This window comes from Ochlerotatus camptorhynchus, unplaced genomic scaffold, assembly GCF_037179485.1.
Source record: "Ochlerotatus camptorhynchus isolate MF236.1 unplaced genomic scaffold, CSIRO-AGI_Acam_v1.1 ptg000124l, whole genome shotgun sequence".
Taxonomy (NCBI): domain Eukaryota; kingdom Metazoa; phylum Arthropoda; class Insecta; order Diptera; family Culicidae; genus Ochlerotatus; species Ochlerotatus camptorhynchus.
Genome location: NW_027040614.1, coordinates 1,927,302 through 1,952,227, shown reverse-complemented (window position 1 = coordinate 1,952,227; position 24,926 = coordinate 1,927,302). Strand labels below are relative to the sequence as shown.

The 24,926-nt window shown below is 41.3% G+C and overlaps 1 protein-coding gene across 5 annotated transcripts in view; it reads left to right on the top strand.

The window, feature by feature from the left end:
• Stat92E (Signal transducer and transcription activator Stat92E) overlaps positions 1–24,926 on the top strand; it is a 224,920-nt gene that overhangs the window by 168,887 nt on the left and 31,107 nt on the right. For 2 of the 5 annotated variants that reach the window (XM_065220314.1, XM_065220315.1), the window contains 6 exons: positions 4,765–5,738; positions 5,892–6,015; positions 6,084–6,207; positions 6,268–6,757; positions 6,823–7,162; positions 16,446–18,127. In XM_065220314.1, coding sequence (XP_065076386.1) covers positions 4,765–5,738; positions 5,892–6,015; positions 6,084–6,207; positions 6,268–6,757; positions 6,823–7,162; positions 16,446–16,914 — 2,521 coding nt within the window. In that variant the 3' untranslated portion in view covers positions 16,915–18,127. Of the gene's footprint in view, positions 1–4,764; positions 5,739–5,891; positions 6,016–6,083; positions 6,208–6,267; positions 6,758–6,822; positions 7,163–15,113; positions 16,381–16,445; positions 18,138–24,926 lie in introns of those variants that run through there. The other 3 variants (XM_065220316.1, XM_065220318.1, XM_065220317.1) reach the window with 3 other exon arrangements.

Here is a 24,926-nt window from a genome sequence, read left to right as displayed (position 1 = left end):
ATCGCGAATATCTCGCGAATGGAAAATTTTAGATAGAAATTCATCCAATCAATTTTTGCCTTTTTTTTCTATTGAATAAATAGAAAATTCCGTGCGTTTTGTGTACGAAAATAAGTAATTTTGTCATCAGAAAACGAGGCATTTCCGTGATGGGAAAAAGTAGTTTCCCTAACACAGTCGCCGAATATTGATACCGAGCAAGTAATCCTACGTCAAATCTGCGGTCGTGTCCTGGATACAATCTCTTACTTTTTTATGTATCTTAGCTCTTGGATCAACATCAAAACTTGGTGTCAGAAACAGAATTAGGTACTCATAAGTTCTAAATAGAGCTGGAATTAGGGCCTAACAGCTTTTGTAAACAATGACTTCTCTTGATGATTTCTAGAAATTTGAGGCTTGCCCACGCAAACCAACATCCATCCTCATCGGGTAGGGAAAGACGTCCCCTATCCGATGGTTAGGTTTGTCTGCGTGGACGTGCCTTGAATTCCTGCTCTATCTAGAGTTATTGTCTCATGCTTGGATGAAACATTTCATTCTTGTTTGTTGCGGTCAATCATTCACATTTGCGCTCTTGAATTCCGCAAAAAAACTTCAAGTTGGCATTTTCGATATTTTTCAACAAATCATAACTCAAAAGCGTCACTTCCAATCGAAATGATGTCTGTTCACATTGTTTGTGAAATTTTGCCTAGAAAACCATTCCTTAGACGATCATTTTCTGAGCAAAAATTTACCTTAGAAAATTAAATAGGTAAAGTTCAAATTTTATCCAAAAGTTGTTGTTTTATGATTTTCAAGTTGAAATTTTTACAAAAGATAACATTTTTTATAAGATTTTTAATGAAAACTATTTTAACAATAAAGTAGGGGGAATTAGTTTGCTAATTAAGTTTTAAACACGCTTTCGAATTTTTTTCCCAAAATTTCCCCGTGTATTTTATTCCCAAAAATAATTTGTGTTGTCCAACAACTTTGTTCAGACGTCATTTCTATTGGACGTGATGCTTTCGAGTTGCGATTTATTGAAAAGTATCAAAGACCCCCATTTGGAGTTTGTTTTGTGAGGTTCTAAATGGCCGAATTATAGCTCAAATATGTATGATTGACCATAACAAATAATTGGGCAATGTTTCATGCAAATCGGAGAAGGTCAAGTCTGACTTCAGTCACTTTTAACGTATGACTACGTTAAGATTTTGAACGATCATACCTCTGATATATCATGACACATTTTTAATATTGTTACATCAATCGTTCGGAATTTTCTCTACGTATCGATTCCAATTGGTAAAATTATTGATTTTCAACAATATACGTTTGAACAAATGGTGATCGTCCAGCATAAACCAACATTTCGTTCAATATTGAAAGTACCGTCTTCTGATAAGGAAAACACAACTGACTAATACGTTATCATAAAATGCAACATTTGATTTAAGACTACGTCTGTGTTTTTATATGAGGGTACCTTTTGTGAGTTCGAAAAATGAACATGTAACGAAAATTGGTAAGATTTTGAACGATCATAACTCTGATATTTCATGACAAATTTTCAATATCTTTGCATCAATCGTTCTGAATTTTCTCTGTGTATCGATTCCAATTAGTAAAGCTATTAATTTTCAACAATATACGTTTGAAAATTGGTAATTTTCCAGCATAAACCAACATTTCGTTCAATATTGAAAGTACCGTCTTCTGATAAGGAAAACACAACTGCGCTTTGCGTTATCATAAAATGTAACTTTTCACGTATGACTAAGTCGGTGTTTTTTATAAGGGGGTACCTTTGCGAGTTTTAAAAATGAACTTGTAACGAAAATTGGTCAGATTTTGAACGATTATATCTCGGCTATTTCATGACAAATTTTCAATATCTATGCATCAATCGTTCGGAATTTTCTCTACGTATCGATTCCAATTGGTAAAATTATTGATTTTCAACAATATACGTTTTAAAAATTGGTAATCGTCCAGCATAAACCAACATTTCGTTCAATATGGAAAGTACCGTCTTCTGATAACGAAAACACAACTGCCTGTTGCGTTATCATAAAATGCAACTTTTGACGTATGACTACGTCTGTGTTTTTTTATATGGGGATACCTTTTGCGAGTTCGAAAAATGAACATGTAACGAAAAGTGGGCAGATTTTGAACGATTATAACTCTGATATTTCATGACACATTTTCGATATTTTTGCATCAATCATTCGAAATTTTCTTTACGTATCGATTCCACTTGGTAAAAATATTGATTTTCAACAATATACGTCAAAAGCAAACAAAGCTTTTCAAAGTCTGATATATAAAATTTCATAGACATTTTTTTGAAGTCTGTTTTCGCTACTGGGATAAATACGTGCCATAGACACGAATTTTACAAACATAAAGAATAAAGTTTGAAATGGTTTTAGGCATTTTGAAATTTAATTAATTGAGATCCGACCCAACAAAACTGTAATATTTTATGCAAATATCAAAATCATGTGTTAGATTCCTCAGATATATAGGCTGAAGAAAATGTTCAATTCCAGGAATTCTGGAACAAAGATTCAGATTTCGGACAATAAAATGTTTTCCAAGATCCCAGATTTGAAAACAAATAGCAATGTAAATAGATCTTAGAAAATTTTCCAGATTCATGGGCTTGAAGAAAATATTTATGATTCGTGAATGTCGTGGCATTATCTTGAGAATTTCTGAACAAATTTTAGCCGAAGTTAAAGGGAATTCTTAGGAGTATTCTAAGAGAGTGCTGACTGGAATTCCATTTTATTTTTGAGGAGAACTTCAAGTAAATTCTATGGAATGCCTCCAAGGCAATTCGGAGGACCTTTAGATTCCTGGTAAATGCTCTGGAGATTTCTTGGGGAGTTCTGAGGAGAATTCAAACGAGAAGAGCCTATTTAATTCAATTCTAAGTAGAATTCCAAAATGGGAAGAAAGTTCTAAAGATTACTCAAGTGAAATTACTAAATAAGCAAATGTGAGAATAATTTCAAGAGAATTCTGAGGAGAAATTAATCGGGACATCGAAGCATGATTCCACCAGAAAAGAGGAGAAGACTTAATGAATGTCTAGGAATATTGACAAGGCGTTGTGAGGAGAGTTACTGGTTTTAAATTTAAAGTGTATTCCAAATGAATTCTGGATAGGAGAGCCATATAGAAATTTCATGGAGTATTCCAATGCAATCCCTGTGAGAATTTCATGGAATCTAAAAGTGGTACTCCATGAGAGTTCTGAGGCAAGCATATTTGAAGACTTCCTGGGCTGAATTAAGAAATAATTCCATCAATGTTCTGAAGGAATACTAAGAAAATGTTAAGGAAAATTCCTAAAGAATCTGAAGAATACCGAGGAGAATTTTAAGGTAATTATGCTGCAATTATTAGAAATTCTAAGTGGATTGTGAGCTAATTGCAAGAGTTTTCTTCAGATAATTTCAAGAGTGTTTTGAAGAAAATTATGTGGATATTACCATACAGAGTCCCATGACGGATTTCTTAGATGATTTGAAAGACATTTTTTAACAAATCCCAAAAAAAAATTCTGTGGAAGGTTCCAAAATAAATCAGACTTGGATAACAATTAAGATTCTGAGACTTCAGATAAGATTTAACTTACAACATTTGAGATTCTTTATAAATATCCCGAAGATAGACGAGTAATTGAAAAATAAATCAACTGTCTAAGACTTCGTAGCATTTAAGGGTTCTTGTATTTTTTTAAACTTTGATGATACTGAATTCATAGAATTTTTCGAAACTCAAGGGGCACTGGGAATTTTTGTGATCTGAGATTTAAAACAATTTCCGACGTTTCGAAATTTGTACACTTTCAACATTTCATATGTCTTCAAAATGTCTGCAGAAAATAAAAGTTTTCATGGGAGTTAAAATGTGTTCAAAATGAAGTCATGTCTTCGAATTTGGCATCCCTGACACAGGGCAAAAGTGCCGATAGTAATTCTTTGAAAAAAAAAATCAAAGGTGTTATGTCGAAAATTTTAAAACATTCAAAATGGCTGATTTTAGAGAAAATGTGTATCATTGCCCATAAGAAACCATTGAGCAAAGTTTCATACAAATCGGAGAAGTTCGAGTTTTTCCGATTTGTCATTTGGCGTGGAATTGCTCAACTCGTAACTTGGTCTATTTTGAGTTCAGTTCTCAGATTCGTTGAATCCTGACCAGGGATTAGAAGAATGTTACCAATAATCTGCTGAATCCGGTTTAGCATTCGCTGACTCTGGACCAGGATTCGTAGAATGAATCTTGGAGGATTACCGAAAACCAGCGAGGATTAGCAAATTCTGAGGAATCTAAAAAAAATGTAATGGATCTGGACTAGAATCCGGACAAGGATTTGCGGAATTCGGACCAAGATTCACTGAATCCGTACAAACATTATTTCAAATTGGACTAGAGGTTTGCAAAACCTAGCTAGGATTCCTGCATAGGTATTGGGGAAATGCTACCTCGGATCCGTAGATCCTGATAAGAACTACGATAAGACATAGACTTAGACCTAAAATCCACACCCAACAAACAATTTACGCTTCATAAGTCAATTTCAGCTCTGCAGCTGAAAACGTTAGTTTGGCAGACACTCCAACCCTCAACAAGACTCATACGACTTGTAGGCTTCGAAGTGGACCACCGCTGCAGATCCTTTTTTTAAATCTCAAAAACCAATACCTGCATTCACCTTCCAAAACTAATGCTCTTCTTCCCCCCGAACCTCTCCAACAGCAACGTCCAAACCTACCAGCACGAGCAGGACAGTGCCTACGAGCAGGATGCCGCCACCTTCCTCAACCAGCTGATCAACGAGCTGGAGCGGACGGCCATCAACCTGCCGGAGGATAACGTGACCGGTCGGATCCGGCTCAATGAATCGGCCCGCAACTTCCGGCAGCTGTTCTCGCACAATCCCGTCCAGCTGTACTCCCATCTGATCAGCTGCCTGCAGCGGGAGCGGCAGTGCATAGCCTACCCGGAGGACTGCGTCAACGTGCAGGATCCGGAAATCGCCGAAGTCATCAACGGGCTCCAGCAGCTGCAGATGTTCGTGCGAGCCAACGAAACCGAAAACCGCAATCTGGTCAAAGACTACGAGCACCTGTTGCTCGAGATTCACGAAATTACCAAGAACAAAGCCCAAATGGAAGCCATTTCTAATGAGCAGCTGCGGGAGCACGCCCGGGTCACCGTGACGCAGCAGGAACGTAGTGTAAACGAAACAGTCACCCTGATTACCGGCAAGCGGCTGAATCTGGTCGACAATTTCCGCAAAACGATCCAACTGACATCGCAAGTGCAGGACAAAGTGCTGCACAAGTACCTGACGCAGTGGAAGATCAACCAGGGCTTTGCCGGGAATGGAGCATCCGGCATGAGTGCCAGCAATCTGGACACCATTCAGGCGTGGTGCGAAAATCTTGCCGAAATCGTCTGGAACACCAAGGACCAGATTCGGCTGGCGATGAAGAACAAATCCAAACTGAACATCGAAGAACCCAACTTGCCCGACTTTCTGCCGCAGTCGCTGGTCGAGGTGACCAATCTGCTGAAGGCCCTCATCACGACGACGTTCATCATCGAGAAACAACCGCCACAAGTGATGAAAACCAACACCCGGTTCGCGGCGACCGTCCGGCTTCTAATCGGTAACACGCTCAACATCCGCATGAGCAACCCGTTGGTTCGGGTTTCAATTATTTCAGGTAAGAGGCTGGTAGCTGGTGGCCGGGTTTTATCCGATCCATTGGGTCGAATAAGTAGGGATAAGTGTGTGCACGTTTGTTATTTACTGATTGTCTGATTTTCTGTTGCCTTTTATTTTCGGCCCCTTTTTCGCTACTTCTCGACACGAACAGAAGCGCAAGCACAGGCCACGCAGCAGTCCAACAAGGCGTCGGAGCAGTCTTGCGGAGAGATCATGAATAATACAGGAAATCTAGAGTACAACGAAACCACTAAGCAGTTATCGGTTAGTTTTAGGTGAGTTTAAGCTTTGTTTACAAACTTGACCGTGTTGATTGATTTCGCCAACTTTAACTACCACGCAGAAATATGCAACTTAAGAAAATCAAGCGAGCGGAAAAGAAGGGTACCGAGAGCGTGATGGACGAGAAGTTTGCTCTGCTGTTCCAGTCCAGTTTCGCCGTTGGTCATGGCGATTTAGTCTTTTCGGTGAGTGCTTTTTGTAATAAGAATTGGAATGTCAGTTGATGAATTTGTTTTCTTTAACAGGTTTGGACGATCTCACTTCCGGTGGTCGTGATTGTGCACGGCAACCAGGAACCGCAATCGTGGGCCACCATCACCTGGGACAACGCGTTTGCCGACATTAATCGAGTGCCATTTCACGTGCCGGACAAGGTGTCCTGGAACCTGCTAGCCGAGGCCCTGAACACCAAATTCCGCGCCTCGACGGGGCGTTCCATGACGCCGGAGAATATGCACTTCCTGTGCGAGAAGGCATTCCGCGCCACCCTGCAGTATCCGGTTTCGAATGATCTGACCATCACGTGGTCGCAGTTCTGCAAAGAACCCCTTCCGGACCGGACGTTCACCTTCTGGGAGTGGTTCTACGCGGCGATGAAGGTCACACGGGAACACCTACGTGGGCCGTGGAACGACGGTAGCATCGTTGGCTTCATCCACAAATCCAAAGCCGAAGACTACCTGCTCAAGTGTCCCCGGGGAACGTTCCTGCTGCGGTTCTCCGACAGTGAACTGGGTGAGTACTACGATTAGTTTTTCGCTGATAACGGTTTTGTTTCAATCGTTGATTGTTCCGAACAGGTGGCATCACCATCGCCTGGGTCAACGAAAGTAACGACGGCCAGCCGCAGATCCTGCACATTCAGCCCTTCACGGCGAAAGACTTTGCCACCCGGTCGCTCTCGGACCGGATCCGTGACTTTGAGGACCTGTTCTACCTGTACCCGAACAAGCCGAAGAACGAAGCGTTCGATCGGTACACGACTCCGCCCGGCCAGCCACGCAACCGCAACTACATCCCCTCGGAGGTGCGGGCCGTACTTATGCCGAGCAACAACAACCCTATCAGCTACCCGAATACGCCCAACTCGTACGGGCACCTGCAGTCGCCGGATGCCTCCCGGGATACGCCCAACAGCGGGTGAGTCAGTTTTTCTTCTTCCCATTACGTTTCTCGTCAATCGATGCTTTCCCTCACTCTGCGTGTATATCTGTATAGTTTCAGTTTTTTTGTTATTCTAACCCTAGCAGTTCTAGTTCTGTAGTTAGCACCCATCAGAAGCACAGCCACACATATTAAGCTTTCGCTTTCGTTCTTTAACCTCTTACATCTATCAAGTTCATTGTTTACATTGGTTTCATTTCTTGCGGCGGAAATGGTGATTTGAGGTTGAGGGTTTCAAACCGGAATGTCCGTTATTTAGTCTAATTCGACCTCAAGACTCTAAATCTCTCTGACAAATCTTTGAACGGTCTTGCTGATGTTTTTCGCAATCCAAGATGCTTTACTTCACCTTGAATATTGACCCCCGGGATTGGATTCGGGAACTTCCGGAATCCACTCTGAATTGACCAAAAAAGTTTCGGAGTACCCGTAGAGTGGTTGCGGAATATCCGTAATCTACTTGAACAAATTATACGAACACAAGGCTAACAGGGTTTCTGCGGTCCAGATATCGCTAAGGGATCGTTAAATTCCGCCTAAACATTGGGAAAATTCAGATTTCAGATGCTTCTTGTTGGTAACTACGTCCTAACTGAAATTTTACATCTGCCGTCAACATATCAGTAGTTGTCAGTTTAAAGCTTTCGAAGCTTTTCGTATTTTAGTATTCGCGTTTGTAGTGGTTTGGTATTCATTCGTCATACTTCGGCAGGACTTCTGCATAATCTGCTTTGAAGGCTCATGTGAACTGTTGCTGTGTCGCATGGCAGATTTTTGTTCTAGTTACTTCCTCCAAACCATCCGGAACATGTCCGAGTGCGGCTAATGCGGTTCAAGCAGCTTTTTGAATGCTCCGTCGGTTCAAGCAGCTTTTTGAATGTTCCGTCGGTTCAAGCAGCTTTTCGAATGCTCTGTCACGGCAGTGTGAACATTGAGCGAGTAGAAAGCGAGCAAAGGTCAATTTTTGAGGAAGGCATGATTCGGGTTGATCATCTCTTTTACCAAACTCCTATGTTGGGGAGGGATGGTGAGGGATATTTCCCCCCGCCACCACTGGCAAAAGAAATGATCGCCGATTTGCTCAGTGGTGGCCTAACCATATTGCAACTATGTTTTGTTATGATCAATTGAGCTGAAATTTTGACACACAACTACAAATATGCTGGATTTTGCATGTACGTAATATCAAATTATTGGAAGCGCTTGCCGAAAATTGACGGGCTGGTTGAAAATGGGCAACTAATTAGCAAATTTATGATTTAAAAATTTCCGAAGCGTTATAGTTTTAACATTTTCAACCATATTACCAATAAACGACGGCGTGCTTAAGAAAGTTATAGTGTATCCCCTATTTCAAGGGTCTTCGTGGGGGCTGAAGCCCTACGTTGGAAATTTTAATTTAGAATTAAATTAGTTGATTAACTGCCTAACATTGAATCGTAAGTATTCGTGGTTTGGCTTCCTATAGAGTTCTCCAGATGCACAAGAGTGTGCTTGAGACCCAAGGAGGTGGTCACTCCGCACAGTGTACCCAAAATACAGTTGGGCACACCTGGGCACTCTCATTGGCACTATTTCGCACCCATGGTTAGAAATGTTCATGATCTTTAAAGTTACTGGTAACACTGTATTACATCTGCGCCTGCGCTGTGCATGTGTCAAAATGTTAAGCATTGTTGATCCAATCCAATTTTTGGATTCATAAGTGCAAGCGTGAATCCCGCCAATTTCCGTAATAGATTCCTCTGCGACACACATTATAATGCCTATCCAAAGCAATACATGATTCGCATTCAGTGGCGTTTCCTTAACCTCAATCTACCTGTGCACCAACTCTCAACGACAACGAAGATATGATTGAATGGATACTTCTTCTAGGTTGCTTCGTTGTATGTAGTTTGAATCTGCACTCAACACTCCTCCTCAACGAAGTCAACGATTGCCTTCCAGATTTCCTTGGACGCCAATCGCATTTCGATGTCTTTCCAGCTTCACCCGGTCCAATGACTTAGTCATCAGATCGGCTTCTATCTGAGCGGTTGGTAGATACCGCAAATCGATAATCCCTTGTAGACGTAGATCTCTGGTAAACGCATGCTTCGTGTCAATGTGTTTCGATTCCATGCGATCGGACTCGACCATCTTGATGCAGGATTGGTTGTCCTCCCAAAAAACGATTGGGTTTTCTGGTTCCTCGTTGATATCCTTTATCAGCTTCCGCATCCATAACAGCTCCTGGCATCCCTGAGCCAAGGCCACAAACTCGGCTTCTGTTGAAGAAAGTGCAACGCAAGACTGTTTGTGGGTGCCCCAACTTACCAGCCATCCACCGATTTTGATCAGGAAACCAGAGTTGAATTTTTGGTCTCCTTCGTCTCCAGCCCAGTCTGCATCGACAAAATATTCCAAGCCTTCATTTCCGGATCCCAGATGTAGGGAAAAGTCCTTTCTTCGTACAGCAAACTACCTACCCAGCTACGGTACAATTCATTGGTAAGCAGTTCTTCCTCGTTCTTTTACTTTACGTAAGCTGGGTCGAGTGGAATCTTGGACGGCTTGGCGTGTTCGTGCCCAAACACGCTCCACAATCTTGTCGATGTAATCGGCCTGGTTCAACACGTAGTGTCCGTAGTGCTTCTCGATGCGTATCCCAAGGAACAGTCGTAGCTCTCCCAGGCTTGAGAATTTGAACTGCTTCGCCAGTGCTTTTCTGATTATCTCGAATTCTTCTTTTGAGTGGCAGCACACAATCATGTCATCAACGTAGATCAAGATGTAACTGCGCTTACCATGTTGCTCCTTCACGTACAGGCAAGGATCCAATTCGGCAGAATTGAACCCCATCTTCTTGAACGAGCTGTCGATTTTCCGGTTCCATACCCGTGCCGATTGCTTCAGCTCGTAGAAGCTGCTATTCAACCGACAAACCTTGTCGCCGTCCGTTTTGGATCCAGGAGTGTTATCTAGCTCGGCATACAAATAAGCAATATTGATATCCAAGTGCTGCACCAGCATGTCATCCCGACTGGCAATGGTCAAGATGGTACGAAGAGTAGTTTGCCGAGCAATGGGAGCGAATACCTCGTCGAAATCCGTCCCATATTTTTGTGTGAATCCTTGTGCGACCAAGCTGGCCTTGTATCGCACTGTGTTGCCATTTTCATCGACCTTTATCTTGAAGGTCCACTTACACCCAACGGTCTTCCTTCCAGGGGGCCTTGGTACTAACTCTCATAACGACTGTAGCTCCTCCTTCATTGCGAAATGCCACGCTTCTGCATCTGGACATTGGATTGCATCGGTATAGCTCCTGGGTTCATCGGCGGTAGTACTGGTGACGCCGGTGACCTCTGAGTAAGGTTTCGGCAGGATTCCCTTGGTAACTCCCGTGGATCATCTCTGATCAGTTGGCGTCTGCATTGAATTGTCTCATATAATAATATTCCACCCACTATATCACAAGAAATTGCGAGTAGCTGAGTGGAATGGAGATAAGTTAAGCATTGGGTACAGGACCAAGTCTCCCCTGGGTGGTACCAAAAGATGAGCGCAATAGAATCATCAAGTTGCCATAAGGCACGGAATGAGACTATTGCATGGCTGGGTAGTCAAAGTCTTCCATTCGTTAGTCATTTCAGGTGGATTAGAACAGGTTTGTAATCCTGGATAGGACCCTATCATTGAACGTCGCGTGAAAGTGGATCTTGATGAAGGCATAAGTACTTTTTCGTAGTTTTTAGTTTTCGGATTTGAAAGATCATCGGTTACAGTGGCCTGCTTACTGAGCAGAAAAACGCGGTCCCAGGTCCTTACATATCAAAGAGATTTATGGTAAAATCGCTTGTATATCGTGTATTTTGCGAAACTCGTTGTTGTCGTTGGTTCCGGGTTTGAATGGATACACAAATTTGAGCAACGGTATTATGTGATATGAGGGGCTCGGTGGCCTTAGAGCAACCGTTTTTGCTTACTGAGCAAACATCATGAGTCTAATCTCAGGCCCATCCACATTCAAGATTCGTCAATCGTTTTATTTGTTAATATGACTACATGGTAATAACAACAACTCGGTGATTAAAAAGGTGCTCGTCTGCCTAGTGGCAAACGTTTTTGCTTACTGAGCAAAGCTCCTTCGCGTTATATGATCGTTAGGACATCAATTCAGCTTATCGTTTACCAAAACGAACCCTGCTGCAAACCCAACCCTCTTATCCAACATCCCAGTGATTCCTCGTGGAAGTGCAGAGGTGTTCTCGGCTTCCATCAAAGCGAGTGTCATGTCAACACAATCCTTCCCATTCCTTTCTTGACCTGTGTTCGGGCGCGGCCGGCGCTGGTACTGCCTAATTTAAGATCACCAGTTTTTACACATTGAGGATGATTGCTAGTTCCAAGCATCGTCTATTGGTTCTCTGTGTAATTACAGCTGATCTGGCAGTAACAGAGTAGCAACCGTGGGCGGTCAATCAAGCTCAAGCCGGATCATCTCAGTTCAGTTGGTGGTTCGATGTTCACATTGATATCGCCGTCGTCCTCATCGTCGGGCATATCTGCTACGGTGGGCTTCACTGTCGAATGATACTCGACCGTGTTCTCCTCCTGAAGATTTTCGATCGGCTTTTCTGGTCCGGCCTCGACAAACGTTGCGTCCCGGCTGATGTAGATTTTCCGGGTTGCTTTATCCAGGAACCGATACGCCTTGTGGTCCTGGGAATATCCGACGAAGATCAGCTTCTGAGTTGCAGGGGTTGAGCTTCTTCCTACCAAAAACTTGCAGATGACCAACGTCTGGTTTTCGGTCGTTCCATAGTTCGTACGGCGTGTCTGTAACGGATCTTGATGGCGATATGTTTTGCAAATACACCGCCTTATTCAATACCTCCGCCCAATAACACTGATGCAATCCAGAATCGAACAGCAGGCACCTACCCATTTCGATAAGATAACGGTTTCGTCGTTCCGCCGCTCCGTTTTGCTGCGGACTGTACGCCACCGTGTATTGTACCTTGATGCCTTCTTGACCTTGACGGTAGGACGAACGCAGTTTCTCACTTCTATATTGTCCTCCTTGATCGGACCGCACAACTTTGGGTTTGCGGCCAAACTGGGTCTTGACCGCTTCGACAAATTCAAGGATTTTATCTGCTACCTCCGATTTCTCTCTCAGCAAATACAGCGTACAGTACCTCGAATAGTCGTCGATAATGGTCATGAAGTATCGAAAACCACTTACCGATGGTACATCCACCGGACCACACACATTCGTGTGAACTATGTCCAACGGCGCCTTCGAGCTCGATTTCGATTCCTTAGGAAAGGGGGTACTCGCAAGTCTCGTTAACTCTGCATTCGTTGATCTTCAATCCGCTGACCAAGTCGTCCTTCTCCATTCGGGTTTGAGATTTCTGTGACCGAATTTCCTGTTTGCAGCCTTTCTTGTGGTTCCTGCCTGCCAGCAGGATTACTTTGTTCGGCTGCTTCAAGTAGTACGAACCTTGTTTGAGCGTTGCCATGGCGACTGTTTGCTGACCCCGCATCACCCGACACCCGGTCTTCATCTCCATTTTCATCCTCGCGTCTTCCGGTCAGAAACGCGAACCATACGAAATTTCCATCGTTTTTCGGTCAAGGCTTTCCCTGCTCTCCTGGCTTCGTTTCCTTCTCGTTGTCCCGGATGAATTGTCGACACTCCCTCTGCATGTGGCCTGCCTTTTTGCAATAGTGGCAGATCAGCGTTTTCTTTTTCCTGTTGCCCTGTCCAACCTTTATCGCCGAATCCGTCCCGGAGCCTTGCCGTTTCGCGGCTTCGTCCAGGAGTTTCCGCTTGACAAGTTCCAGGGTCAGGTAGTCAGGGTGTCGAACGTGCTTGGCAGGCTTCTCAGGATCATGGCAACCATGAGATTTTTCTCCAATTGCTGTCTGGCATTCGCAAGGCTACTGAACAGTTCCTCCATAGCGAAAACGTGTTCGGCCATGTCCTCTCCTTCCGCATAACGTTTGTCGCAGGTTCGCTTCAGCAACGAGACCTTTGACGGTGAGGCTCACCTTCTGATGAAGGTTCTGGAGTGAGATCCATGCTTCCTTCGCTGTCTTCGACAGACGGATCAACGCGTGCTGATTGTCCTCGATGCGCAGTCCGATGGTCGCCCTGGCTTTGGCATCGCCAGCGTTCCAGACGGCAACTGCTTCCACCTCCGGTTTTTCACCTGGTACCACGTAACGGGACAGGTCTTCTCGAACCAAGAGAAGTTCCAACTTGAAGCGCCAGCTTGAATAGTTGGTATTGTTCAGCTTTTGCAGATTGAATCGGCTTCCGTCCATTCCTCAAGAAGTTTCGGCTTGTGCAAAATTATTCGCGCAGGTCCATAACCTGTTGTAAGGCGCAAACAAGAGAAAACCCACTACTACAAACCAACTAATATAAACAGAGAGTAGCAATTTCAAATTTGTATGTTTTGTGGAAGCTGACATTTCTAGATAGAGCTGGAATTAGGGCGTAACAGCTTTTGTAAACAATGACTTCTCTTAAAGATTTCTAGGAATTCAAGGCACGCCTACGCAATTCAATACAACTATCGGGTAGAGGAAGTCTTCCTCTACTCGATGATGATGTTGATTTGCGTGGGCGAGCCTTGATTTTGTAGAAATAATCGAGAGTAGTCATTGTTTACAAATGCTGTTACGCCCTAAGCCCAGCTCTATCTAGATTTGTGCCTTTGAAGTTTCACGCTGAGGCTTCTTTAGAGTATCACCTTAAGATAATTTATTTATGCTGATTGTAATGCTTGCTATGATTGAATGGATACTTATTCTAGGTTGCTTCGTTGTATGCAGTTTGATTATCCAAACCAAAATTGTTAAAATTAGAAGCGTTTGAGGATCGCTTGAGCAAAATGATCAAATTCATTTTGGACAACATTATTATTTTGAATATTGTCGACCCTAGAATTCAGCATGAGGAAATAACTTTCCATCGATCTGTGTGTAAAAACCAACACAACACGTTCTACAGTGCTATATTAGTGTAAAATTGAATATAACCATTTTGCATTTGATCCTCAAAAGCATTATCTCCAAGATGAAGACGAATATTAAGCGATAATGAAAATCCAGCTACGAATACGAATGAACAAAACTAAATCAGTGCCAACATTTCAAAGGGGCGTAATTGCTAAAGGAAACAATGACTTTAGCCGTCAATTTCTCGCGAATGAAATCTTACCTCGCCAAAATAACACTGCTAGCTGGTAGAGGAAACATTCATCTACCTGCTGGTGTTATTATTTTTCATGAGTGAACTTTCATTCGCGAGAAATCGACGGCTAAAGCCATTGTTTACAAAAGCAATTACGCCCCTTTGAAATGTTGGCACTGAAATGTTGACGTCGATACTCAGAGGTTGCCTTGATCAAGAGAATGTTTTTATGTCAACATTCAAATTCATGCAGGTTGTCTTCACTTTCAGCTAAGTTGAGAGTAGAAGAAATTATTTCTTTCCGCACTGATTGTAATATCGCTGGGTACCTTCTTGGTTTGTGCTTCATGTTTCTTCCTCCTGAGAGATTGCGCTTGGAGGTCTCTATTTTCATTGCAATAAACTAACTAACCTACTCAAATCACCATTCACCGTTCGCTGCCGTATTCCATTTTCATAACAATCATTCTCAATTCAATCTCTATTTAGAATAAAAAAATCATCCAACAACCACCCTCTGTTCTCTCTGATTGTTGCTCTGACTGTACCCAGTCCGTCCTGTACAGTAGGAAAATGGCTGCAAACCCTAATATCCTAACAACGTTTTTTGTTTTGTTTTATAAGTTTGACGTCCCAAAACCCCACTCGTATACAAATGTGTGTGAAAAATGTATGTACATAAAATCTTCCCAACTTCCCTTATTATTATCACTATCAACTGTGTAATTGCAGCTATCAGAATAGCACTATAATGCATCTCTAGTCACTAAATCTCTACTACTAACTCCGCTGCAAGGCCGCTGTGTGTTGAAAACCGCTAGCCTAGAAACTACAGCTACTACTACTAACAACAACAACAACAACAACAACTGCAACAACACAGCCATAACCACCACAACCAACCGACCACCATCAAAACCGAGAGCCAAACCGAATTCGATACCAATTGGTAGTTAGCTAGCATATACACACAATTAAGGCAACGAACGAAGCAGTCGGCAAGCAAAGAAAATTACAGGGAAACCAAGAGAAAAGCATAGCTAAATTTTTCCTAGTCAAATTACACTGAAAGTTACAAAAACAAAACCAAAACTATGTGCAGTATTTTTTAAGACAGAAGAAGACCAAGACATAGTTGAGAGAACTGTCAACTGGAAAAAAAAAGGTGGGATGGTGTTGAATGTGTTTATCTCTCCATGCTACTAATAGCTGTAGGTTAATTGAAACGAAATCTGTTAAGGCCCTTTTTTCTATAAATCGAACAACTGAAAATGGTACTAAACATAACTAACGATACACAAACTCACTCACATTGAAGCAGGTTACTAGAATATTAAGCGAACTTTTGTACTGGACTCAATCAAGTTTCTAGAACTTTCGTTTGATGCTTTGAAGTTGACGGAGAGTGAGGCTTATACGCCTAAAGGTAGTCAATTTCAGCTCTGATTACCTACACTGGATGAAATACAATCGATTTCAATTGATACGGACCATCGCAAACTGTGTGAAGTGTGCTTAACCCTAACCGTTACGAATAATGCATTGTTCTTTTTCGATGAAGTGACCCACTTTAAGTCTTTTCCTAACCTTAAATAACACCGGAAGAGAGCGCAGAGAGTGACCCATCCTAAATTGGAGTCCCAATCAATCAAATCTCGCCATCTGTCATGTCCGCATATGCCGTGTGTGAATGTCCGAGGGGGGCAGTTTTTGTCTGTGAACGTCCCGCCGTTCGTTCATCCATAAAAAGCATACCATACCTCCATAGGACAATCATTTCAATCAGAATCAGCAGCAGCAGCAGCAGTAGCAGCAACAGCAACATTTGCAGTAACTGCATCAACACCAAAAGCTGCCACATTACTACCTGTCTTGCTATTGTTCTTTGCGCCTCCATTGTTTTTTTTTTTCTGAGTGCCGCCGCTGACCACCATCTTCGCGCCATCATCCATTCAACCAATCAACAGGTGCTCCATCCGCTTCCGTTGCAGGCCCCAAGTTCCGTCCAGTGTTATTGATTTTATGCTTTTCAAATTACTTACTTTTTCGGTTCGAAAACTGAAGGATCGTTGACGTAACGTTTCGGAGTGACCTGGTCCGGCCGAACAACTTTCCGGAAGCACGCTACGGTATGACAAGCTATGCCAGCAGCAGTGTCGGCTCTCCGGCTTACTCGGATACCTCGCCGATGGGACCGCCTACGCAGGAATTCCAATCCGTCGCCAGTCCCCAGCAAATAGTTCCATCGATTCCGTCCAGTGTCGAGCAGTACAATGTCGCTGGTACCGGTACCACCGATGATGATGTGCTGATGCAGCCGGGCTCCACCACGTCGGCCAACGAGGAAGACATTGCCGGGCTGGTGAACGAATTACTGACCGGTTACAATGGCGAATTGCTGGATATGTCTGGTGACAGTTTCTACGTATTGCCATCGACCAGCGGTAGTGCCGTGGCGAATGGGACCGGCACGCAGCAAATATGTGATAGACTTGCAGCAGTAGATCTATACATACCCCTAAACAAAAAGTAGAGCTAGCTACGCTTGATCCGATTAGATTACGGTTTTCATGATTCAACCTTCAGAGTTCCACTCTACTTAACTGCATTGTTATCGTTCATCCGTACTTTATCTAATTTAATAAACATAGTTATAAGTTTTTAACTTGTTGTTATTTAGTTTGCTACTTTGTTAAGTTGATGATTTTTTTTTGGCGAGAATTCACGAAATACGATGATGGTGCGGTCGGCGGTGCGAGGTGAACTGGGATGTTTAATTTAGCTTTCAAATCCAGTATTCTCCCCAAAGATGATATGGTAAGAGTGTACATTATTTCCTCAGTAGGTAGCAACTAATATCCGAAATGACTAATTTCCTTTCCTCGGTAAAAAAAACGTAGTTAGTAGTCGTGCTTCACTAACACATGGTTCATCGAAATGCTCATTGAAGATCAACAATTACGCTTGCATATCTGTGGACCGGTTCTTTGTATTCCGAATGAATTTCAATCACCTCATAGAATGTTCTATTTTTGCTAATTCCTACCAGTTTTTTAAGGCAAGATGTTCGTTTTTCCATAAATAGCATTTATATGCATGAAAACGACATATCACGAAGACTGGCAACTCTGTCAGAATCCAAGGGACAACAGTACAGTAGTTAAAAGCACCGTATGTAAGGTTTTGCGCCGTCGCGGTTAATCTCAATCGGATGACAGTTCAGTGGTACTGTTTTTCGTGGGTGGATATTCTCGATAATATTAAACCATACTTCTTCAATGTCCGCGAGCAACATCCTTTCACCGCACATTTCCTCGGCATTTTTCAAATTAAAATTAGGCAACCATTCCAAGTGCTTGTAAACAGTATCACTCAAAAATTTCATCCGATGAACACTGAGAACCTAATTGACAGGCAAGCAAATACGCAAACCTCTATTTTGAGGTTGTCATCTTCGCTATCAAATTGGTTCTGAGCTTTTATCTTTGAGCGGTGATGTTTTGAAGCTGTGTTTGTTTTTCGATGATGGAGACCTGACGAGCTTCAGAGGTCTTCAGGACGGATGCAGTGGATTTCCTTGAAGAATCTATAGGATATCAAATGTGTGCCTAGAGAATTTTAGGAATGGCGTCTCTGAAGATACTGAGACGATTTAAGTACACTTCTCGGGGACACATGGATGTCCAGTAGAGTGATGCAAAATTTGAAATTTTCGCTCCACAATACTTAAAAGATTCCAAATCGGATCCTGACTAACCTCTCAAAATTTGAACTTATTTGGTGAGAAACTGAGATGGCACAAACTATTTGAAGTTCGTATGGGAATTACTATGGTAAAACCAAGATTTTTGTTCATGTCTATCTAATAATTCACCATATCGGTCTGCTTCAAAAGTTTTCAACTGTACTTGTAGGAAATTTTTCTAGCTACAACTTTGCTCAAGACCACTTTTTGATTAAATGCAAGGATCGAGAGTTATCAATGGTTCAATGCGCTGATGTCTTATGATCATGCTCAATCAACTGCTCAGCAGGCAACATTGGTGTTACTGGGGCGTTGAATAGGACACACAAATCATGGCTACTATGTCACACTGCAAAATACAGTGTTGCCTACAGAGCTGCTGCTTGATCATGTCATAAGTTTACCAATCTCTTAAATAATTAATAACTTTTTCCTGTCTCGTTTTACATAGAAACAATCTTCAGCAAAGTTGTAGCCGAGAAAATTTTCTAAAAGAATGTATATCGAACTGCTTCGCAGCTCAATATGGAAAAATGCTAGAAGGCAATGAACAAAAAGTTGAGATTTCCCATAGTAATTTACATGTAAACTTCAAATGGCTTGTGCGAAGTCTGTTTCTAACCAAATGATTTGTAACTTTGAGAAGCTAATCAGGACCCGATTTGAAACAATTTAAGCACTGTGGAGCGAAAAAGTCAAATTTTGCATCAGTCTAAATTGTCCAGATAAGTTCAGGGATAATTTGTGATTTAAGGCAAAGTTTTGTGAGCGTTTATGAAAGAAAATTGTGGAATCTTCAAGGCAATTAAATGTATTTTTTACTTGGATTTACTGAGCAATTCGGGCAGACTAGATAACTTAAAGGAAATTCAGAAATCTTTAATAACATCAGGAAAGTCTTAAGTACTTCAGTGAAAATCATAGAACCAAGGGGTATTCAATGCACACTGTGCCGAAGCACATCGTAGCACACTGATCGGCACGTTAGGGAACACGATGACAAGTATGACACAGAACATAGTATAAAACAGCATCACTGCTATGTGTTGACATTTTGCCAAGCGTTGCTAAGGTTTACTATTTTGCTTACTTCAAAGTAAGGGGGAAGTTTTTCAGTTTAACAATTTTTGTCGATTTTCCAGCAAGGTTATCCCAAATTATAATAAAAGATTATATAATTGACGAGACTCTCCGTGCCCTGGGGATGGACCTCTAACGAAAGTCTACAGGATATTTAACGGATGTCCATAGTTTCGAAAGGATTTATGTTGTGGGGGAAACCCAAACAAATTAGTCAGAGTCAGCCCAAGTAACAATTTTGGTTTTATGAGAGTTTTGCAGGCCATGATGCAGGCTTGTAGAATGCTATAAAACCTCTATAAAGCTTGCAATGTTACTTGGGAGGGCCACGTAGAATGGACCTGCTTACCCCAGATGCCAGGTAAAGAGAATTGTAGAATCCAGTTCCAATTGCAACATTGATGTATGGTGTCAACAAGAACCCGGTGCAGAACGATCCTGTCATTCTGTAGATGCGTCTGCAACCACAGCAGTTTCTCCAGGATAACTACTCGGTACGATTGATGGTCCACCCAGGGTGTCTACTACCTGAAAAAAAACTGGAAAACCGGGAATTTACAGGGAATTTTATTTTTTCTGGAAAAACCTGGAATATTCAGGGAATTTTGGTTCCACTCAGGGAATTTTCCAATTATCACTTCATTCGTAATTCAAAAGAAGTTTTTCGTTCAGTTTCTCGAAACGTTTCTTAAGGACACTGAACTTGATAAGCATCTGACAGCTAAGACAACGTGTGCGAACGAGACAAGTTCATTCAGAGTGTCTTGTCACGTTCGCTCTTCGCTGATTTGTATGTGGAGGATCAAAATCGTCGTAAAAAGGAAACAGCCGAAAAAGAGAGACTGGCAACCGTCAAAAGGAAGCATACGAAGCATGTATTGTATAAGAATAAGCATGCCAGACAGCAGGTCTGAGACCCAACATAGATTTTTTTTTTCGAGCTTCAGAGAGGGTCGGAGATCTACTGAGAAATTTGTTGAGCTTCAGGGTAGTTCGTAGATCTTGAGAACAGAACTACAAACAAATTAAAAGTTATTAACAGAAATTCATAAAAACAAAATCACAAGAGAGGTCGTAGATCTTCAGATCAATGTTCAAAGAAATTTTCAAAACTTCAAGCAAGCAAAAATAATTTCAAATCAATTTGTAAAACTATAAGCGAAATTTTACAAATCTTCAGGGAAATTCGCATAACTTCAGACAAGTCCAAGAATCTACAGTGAAATATAAAGTATTTCACAGAAGTTTGGAGATCCTCGAAACATTATTCAACATCACAAAAGTTCGTAGATCTTCAGAACAAAGCTACAGAACTTTGAAAAAAATCACAGGACTTCTGAAAAAATCACAAGAATCTCAGAAATGTTAATGGATCTTCAGTAAAAATTGCAGAACTTCAGGGATTTAAAAAAATAAATATTTACACGATTTCAGGAAAATTTGTAGATCTTGAGAGAGACATTTAAAACTTCAAGGAAGCTCAAATATTTTCTGATAAATTTTGACAACTTTAGGTAATCTTCAAGGAAATTTTCAAATCTTCAGGATAACCCTAGAGGAATTTACAAAACATCAGAGAAGTTTGCAGATCTAATGAGAAATTTATGGAGCCTCAAGTTTTTTTTTGTAGATCTTGGGAATAGAGCTACGGAGCTTAAGACAACTTTACAGAACTTTAAAGATATTTGCAGGAATTTGACGGAAAGTTTCACAGTTTCACACAAATGTGAGATCTTCAGAAACATTCGTTAAATGTCAGAAAAGCACCTCAATTCCAAAAACAAATCGCAGCGAAGTACAAAAGTACAATATTTTGCATAACTCCATGGAAGTCGGAAATAGATAAATCTAAAGAACTTCAGAGAAGTCCGTAGACCTTAAGAGAAGTTTGTAGAACGGCAGAAAGTTCGTACGTTTTTAGAAAAATTTGCAAAACTTCAGCAAAACTCGCAGATCTTCGGGAAAGTTTGCCGATCTTTAGATCAAGAATCCACAAAGAAATTTAAATAACTTTAGAAAAGTTCGGAGATCTACTGTGAAATTTATTGAACTTCAGGGCAGTTCGTAGATCTTTAGAGCAGAAATACAGTACTTCAGAAAACTTTACAGAATTTGAAATAAATTTTAGGAACTTTAGAAAAGTTCAGAGGGTAGGTCGTAAATCTACTCAAAAATTAGCAGATGTTTAAATAAATTTTCAGAATTTTACTGCGGTTCTTGGATTTTGAAAGACATTCACAGAACTTCAGGTAAGTTCGCTGATCTTTAGAGATATTTGCACAGCTTCAGAAAAATTAGAAAAACTTCAGAATACTTGCTAAAACTTCCGGAAAGTTCAAAAATTTCTAGATAATCTTTTAATTCTTTAGAAAATTATATAGATGTTCAGAGATATTTGCAGATATTGATTGAATCATGAAAATCTGCAGAGAATATTACAGAACTTTCGAGAAGTTTGTAGATTATTAGAAATGTTGTGAACATCAGAGATAATTGTTGATCTTCAAGGATCTTAAATCTTCAGGGATTCAGGAACTTTGTAGATTTTTAGGAAAATTTGCTGAACTTCTGAAGAACACACAGAATTTCAAAGAAATCTGTAGAACTACCGAGACATTTGCAGATTGTCAGGAAAGATTGTTGATTTTTAAGGAAATTTTACCGGAGAACAGATACAAAACTTCAGGGACGTCAGAAGGTTTGAAGACCTTGCAGAATTGAGTTGTTAAGAGAAATTTTCAGAACTCAAGGAATCATGTATATCTAGTGAGAACTTTTCCCACTAGCTTGTCTAAAGTTGGTATCGACATCCTGGCGAAGTTTTGAAATCCATTTTCATCTTCATATCGCAGCTCTTGATGGACAAGATGAGCCAAATCCCTGCCGGTGTTCCTCGTGAGCAACCATTTCCTACTCCACAAAGTTCACCTTCTCTTTCTCATTTTATTTAAAATAATAAAAGCAAATACGTCTGCCGAAACTAGAGCAATTTTCCGGTAATTCATGATGGAAGTATTTACTTTTGATTCCTGATACAGTTTTGTTTTGAAATCTAAATTGACAGTTCTTTCGACATGTGCAAGCAGTGTGAACACCAGCTAAAAGGGGGGTTCGATAAAATAATAATGTGTATAATTTGTATGCACCTGGAATTTTTTTCATCCGACCTGGAAAAACCTGGAAAACTCAGGGAATTTGAATTTGATCCTTGGATTGAGTAGACACCCTGACCAATCAGTCAGCCGTACAGCTCATTGTATGGACTGAACCATCTCGAAGTTCAGATTGACTGTGGAGGCTGAGAGGCTGGTGGAGTTAGTGGATTCCGTATTAGCAAAATAAAGAAGGATTCTGCTTGCAGAATTGTAAAGGTAACCACACCGAATGTAACGAAGCCAACCTGAACCACTATATTAATAAACGCAATCGGAACCGCCAGCAGTTTCAAGGCTATAAATATGCAATTCCGGCAAGAAGCAAGGATGAAAAATATGAATGAATTACAAGCAGAGACAAAGCGAATCAACCGTTGGCAACTGGTATTAAGATCCTGGACCAGACTTTGGATGCTGTTGGATATTAGTCGATGTAAGGTGTGGATGAGCGGATTAAAAGTAATGAGTTGAGAGTCATCAGAAAGTTAGACGAATTCAGTACTCAACAGCGACTGCTGGTGAGAATTTTGGGTCAAATCCTTCCTGATTGTCCGAGTAGCATGATGATAATGTAGAGGCACGTCTTCCACTTTCCGGTTGAATACTTATGATACAGGATTCGGTGAACGTCTACCAGAATGACACCCGGTACAGAACTTTATTCTCATGGGTGGACAACTTCTGCCATCAGTCACCCTTTTCCTTCTCGTGGAGGGGCAGAACTTCGAGGTTGACAATGGTCATCGTATACTGGCCAACAGTTCCAGCAGTTGTCGTCAATCAGCAGTCAATCTTCTCACTCGTTTGGCATCGTTGAACCAAGAGGAATGAACGTTATACAAAAAAAAGGCACAGTGATTACCCTCGTATAGACTGTTCCAGAAAGTATAAGCACACTTTCAAAATAACAAAAAAGTCATGTTTTTTTTTAGTTTTAATAATTTTATTAGGCAAATCATATTTGTATTTGTATTTCAAATGATATGTTACTCTCGTTTAATCAACATATTTAATCATAGCCAAGACTCCTAACTTTTCCTCGAACATGACCCATTAGCTTCTGCACAGTGGTACTTCCCACCATTTTGACCACTTTTGGCCAATCTTTTTTGAATTTTTGGATGTCGTCCGCTGGTTTTATTAATTTTCGAAGCTTTGCTTTGGTTAAAGCCCAAAAAGTCTCGATTGGCCGTGCCTCCGGGCAGTTCGGCGGATTCATGTCTTGTGGCACGAAACATACATTTTGACTTTTGTACCATTCTAAAGTGTCCTTTGCGTAATGACATGACGCCAAATCAGGCCAAAATACTACTTGACCTTCGTGCTGCCTGATCATCGGCAACAATCGCTTCTGGAGACATTCCTTAACGTATTTCTGAGAGTTCATCGTCTCCGTTGTGATGTACGGACTGTATGTTTTACCACACTCGCATATTGCCTGCCAAACCATAACCTTCTTACCGAATTTTTCGGTAAAAATTGCCTTCTCCGTTTCGGGGATGTCCTTGCCTTCGCTTACAGTATATTGTATATTGTGGTCCGGGAAGCGTTTTGTAATCTAGTTTCACGTACGTTTCGTTGTCCATTTTTATACACCCAGAATTTCGACACAATAACGAATCGTAGAGTTTGCGGGCCCGTGGTTTCACGGACGCGGCCTGTTTTGGGTTCCTTTTGGGTTTTTTTCTGCTTCCGGTATGTTTTTAGCCCAAGTTTTTCTTTGGCACGCATGACGTTATTCGACGAGGTCCCTAGTTTTTTCGCAACATCCCGAACGGAAGTCGCTGGTTTTCGTTTGTAGGCATCCCTGATCTTTTTATCGATATCCGGACTTACAGGACCGAATTTCCGGCCACTCTTCGGCGCATCTTCAAGCGTACACTGTTCTCTATATTTTTTAATCGCAGTTCGTACCGCTCCGACGCTTACACCCTCTTCCTTGGCCATTTTTCTCAAGGAGAGTCCGCTCACAGTGCACCATTTGTGCACGATACTTTTTCGTTGTTCCGGAGTAAGACCACGCATTTTGACAGGAAACACAAAACTGAGCACTTTTTTTATGCTATTTCATTCAGAAATGAGCAAACAAAAGGACGCAGCCAAAACATGTTGAAATATTTCACTATATTCAAAGTGACCGTTAAAATAAGGTGTGCTTATACTTTCTGGAACAGTCATCATATACACAAATAACTCGTTTAATCATCCGTGAGAACTTGACAAGGTACACAAATAATATCAAAAGTCAAAACTCCAGGGTTGCCAAACTCATGGGTTACTGAGACTGACAGCTTGATTGCTACACTTCGGCACAACGCTGGGCACAGAACAGAGATCCTCAGAATATTTGGGGAATCTCAGAGAAGCATACAAAACTTCATTTCCGGGAAAATTAGTAATTTAAGAATCCTGATGAATGTGGGCGTCTAAGTGGAATATCTGTATAAAGAGGTATAATATGCACATTGAAATACGCGTATCTGTCAAGGATAAGCAATAAAGGTAGTGGAATTAAATGGAAATTACTAATCCTTCTATCTCTCTAAAGTAATTCAGGGCAGTCTA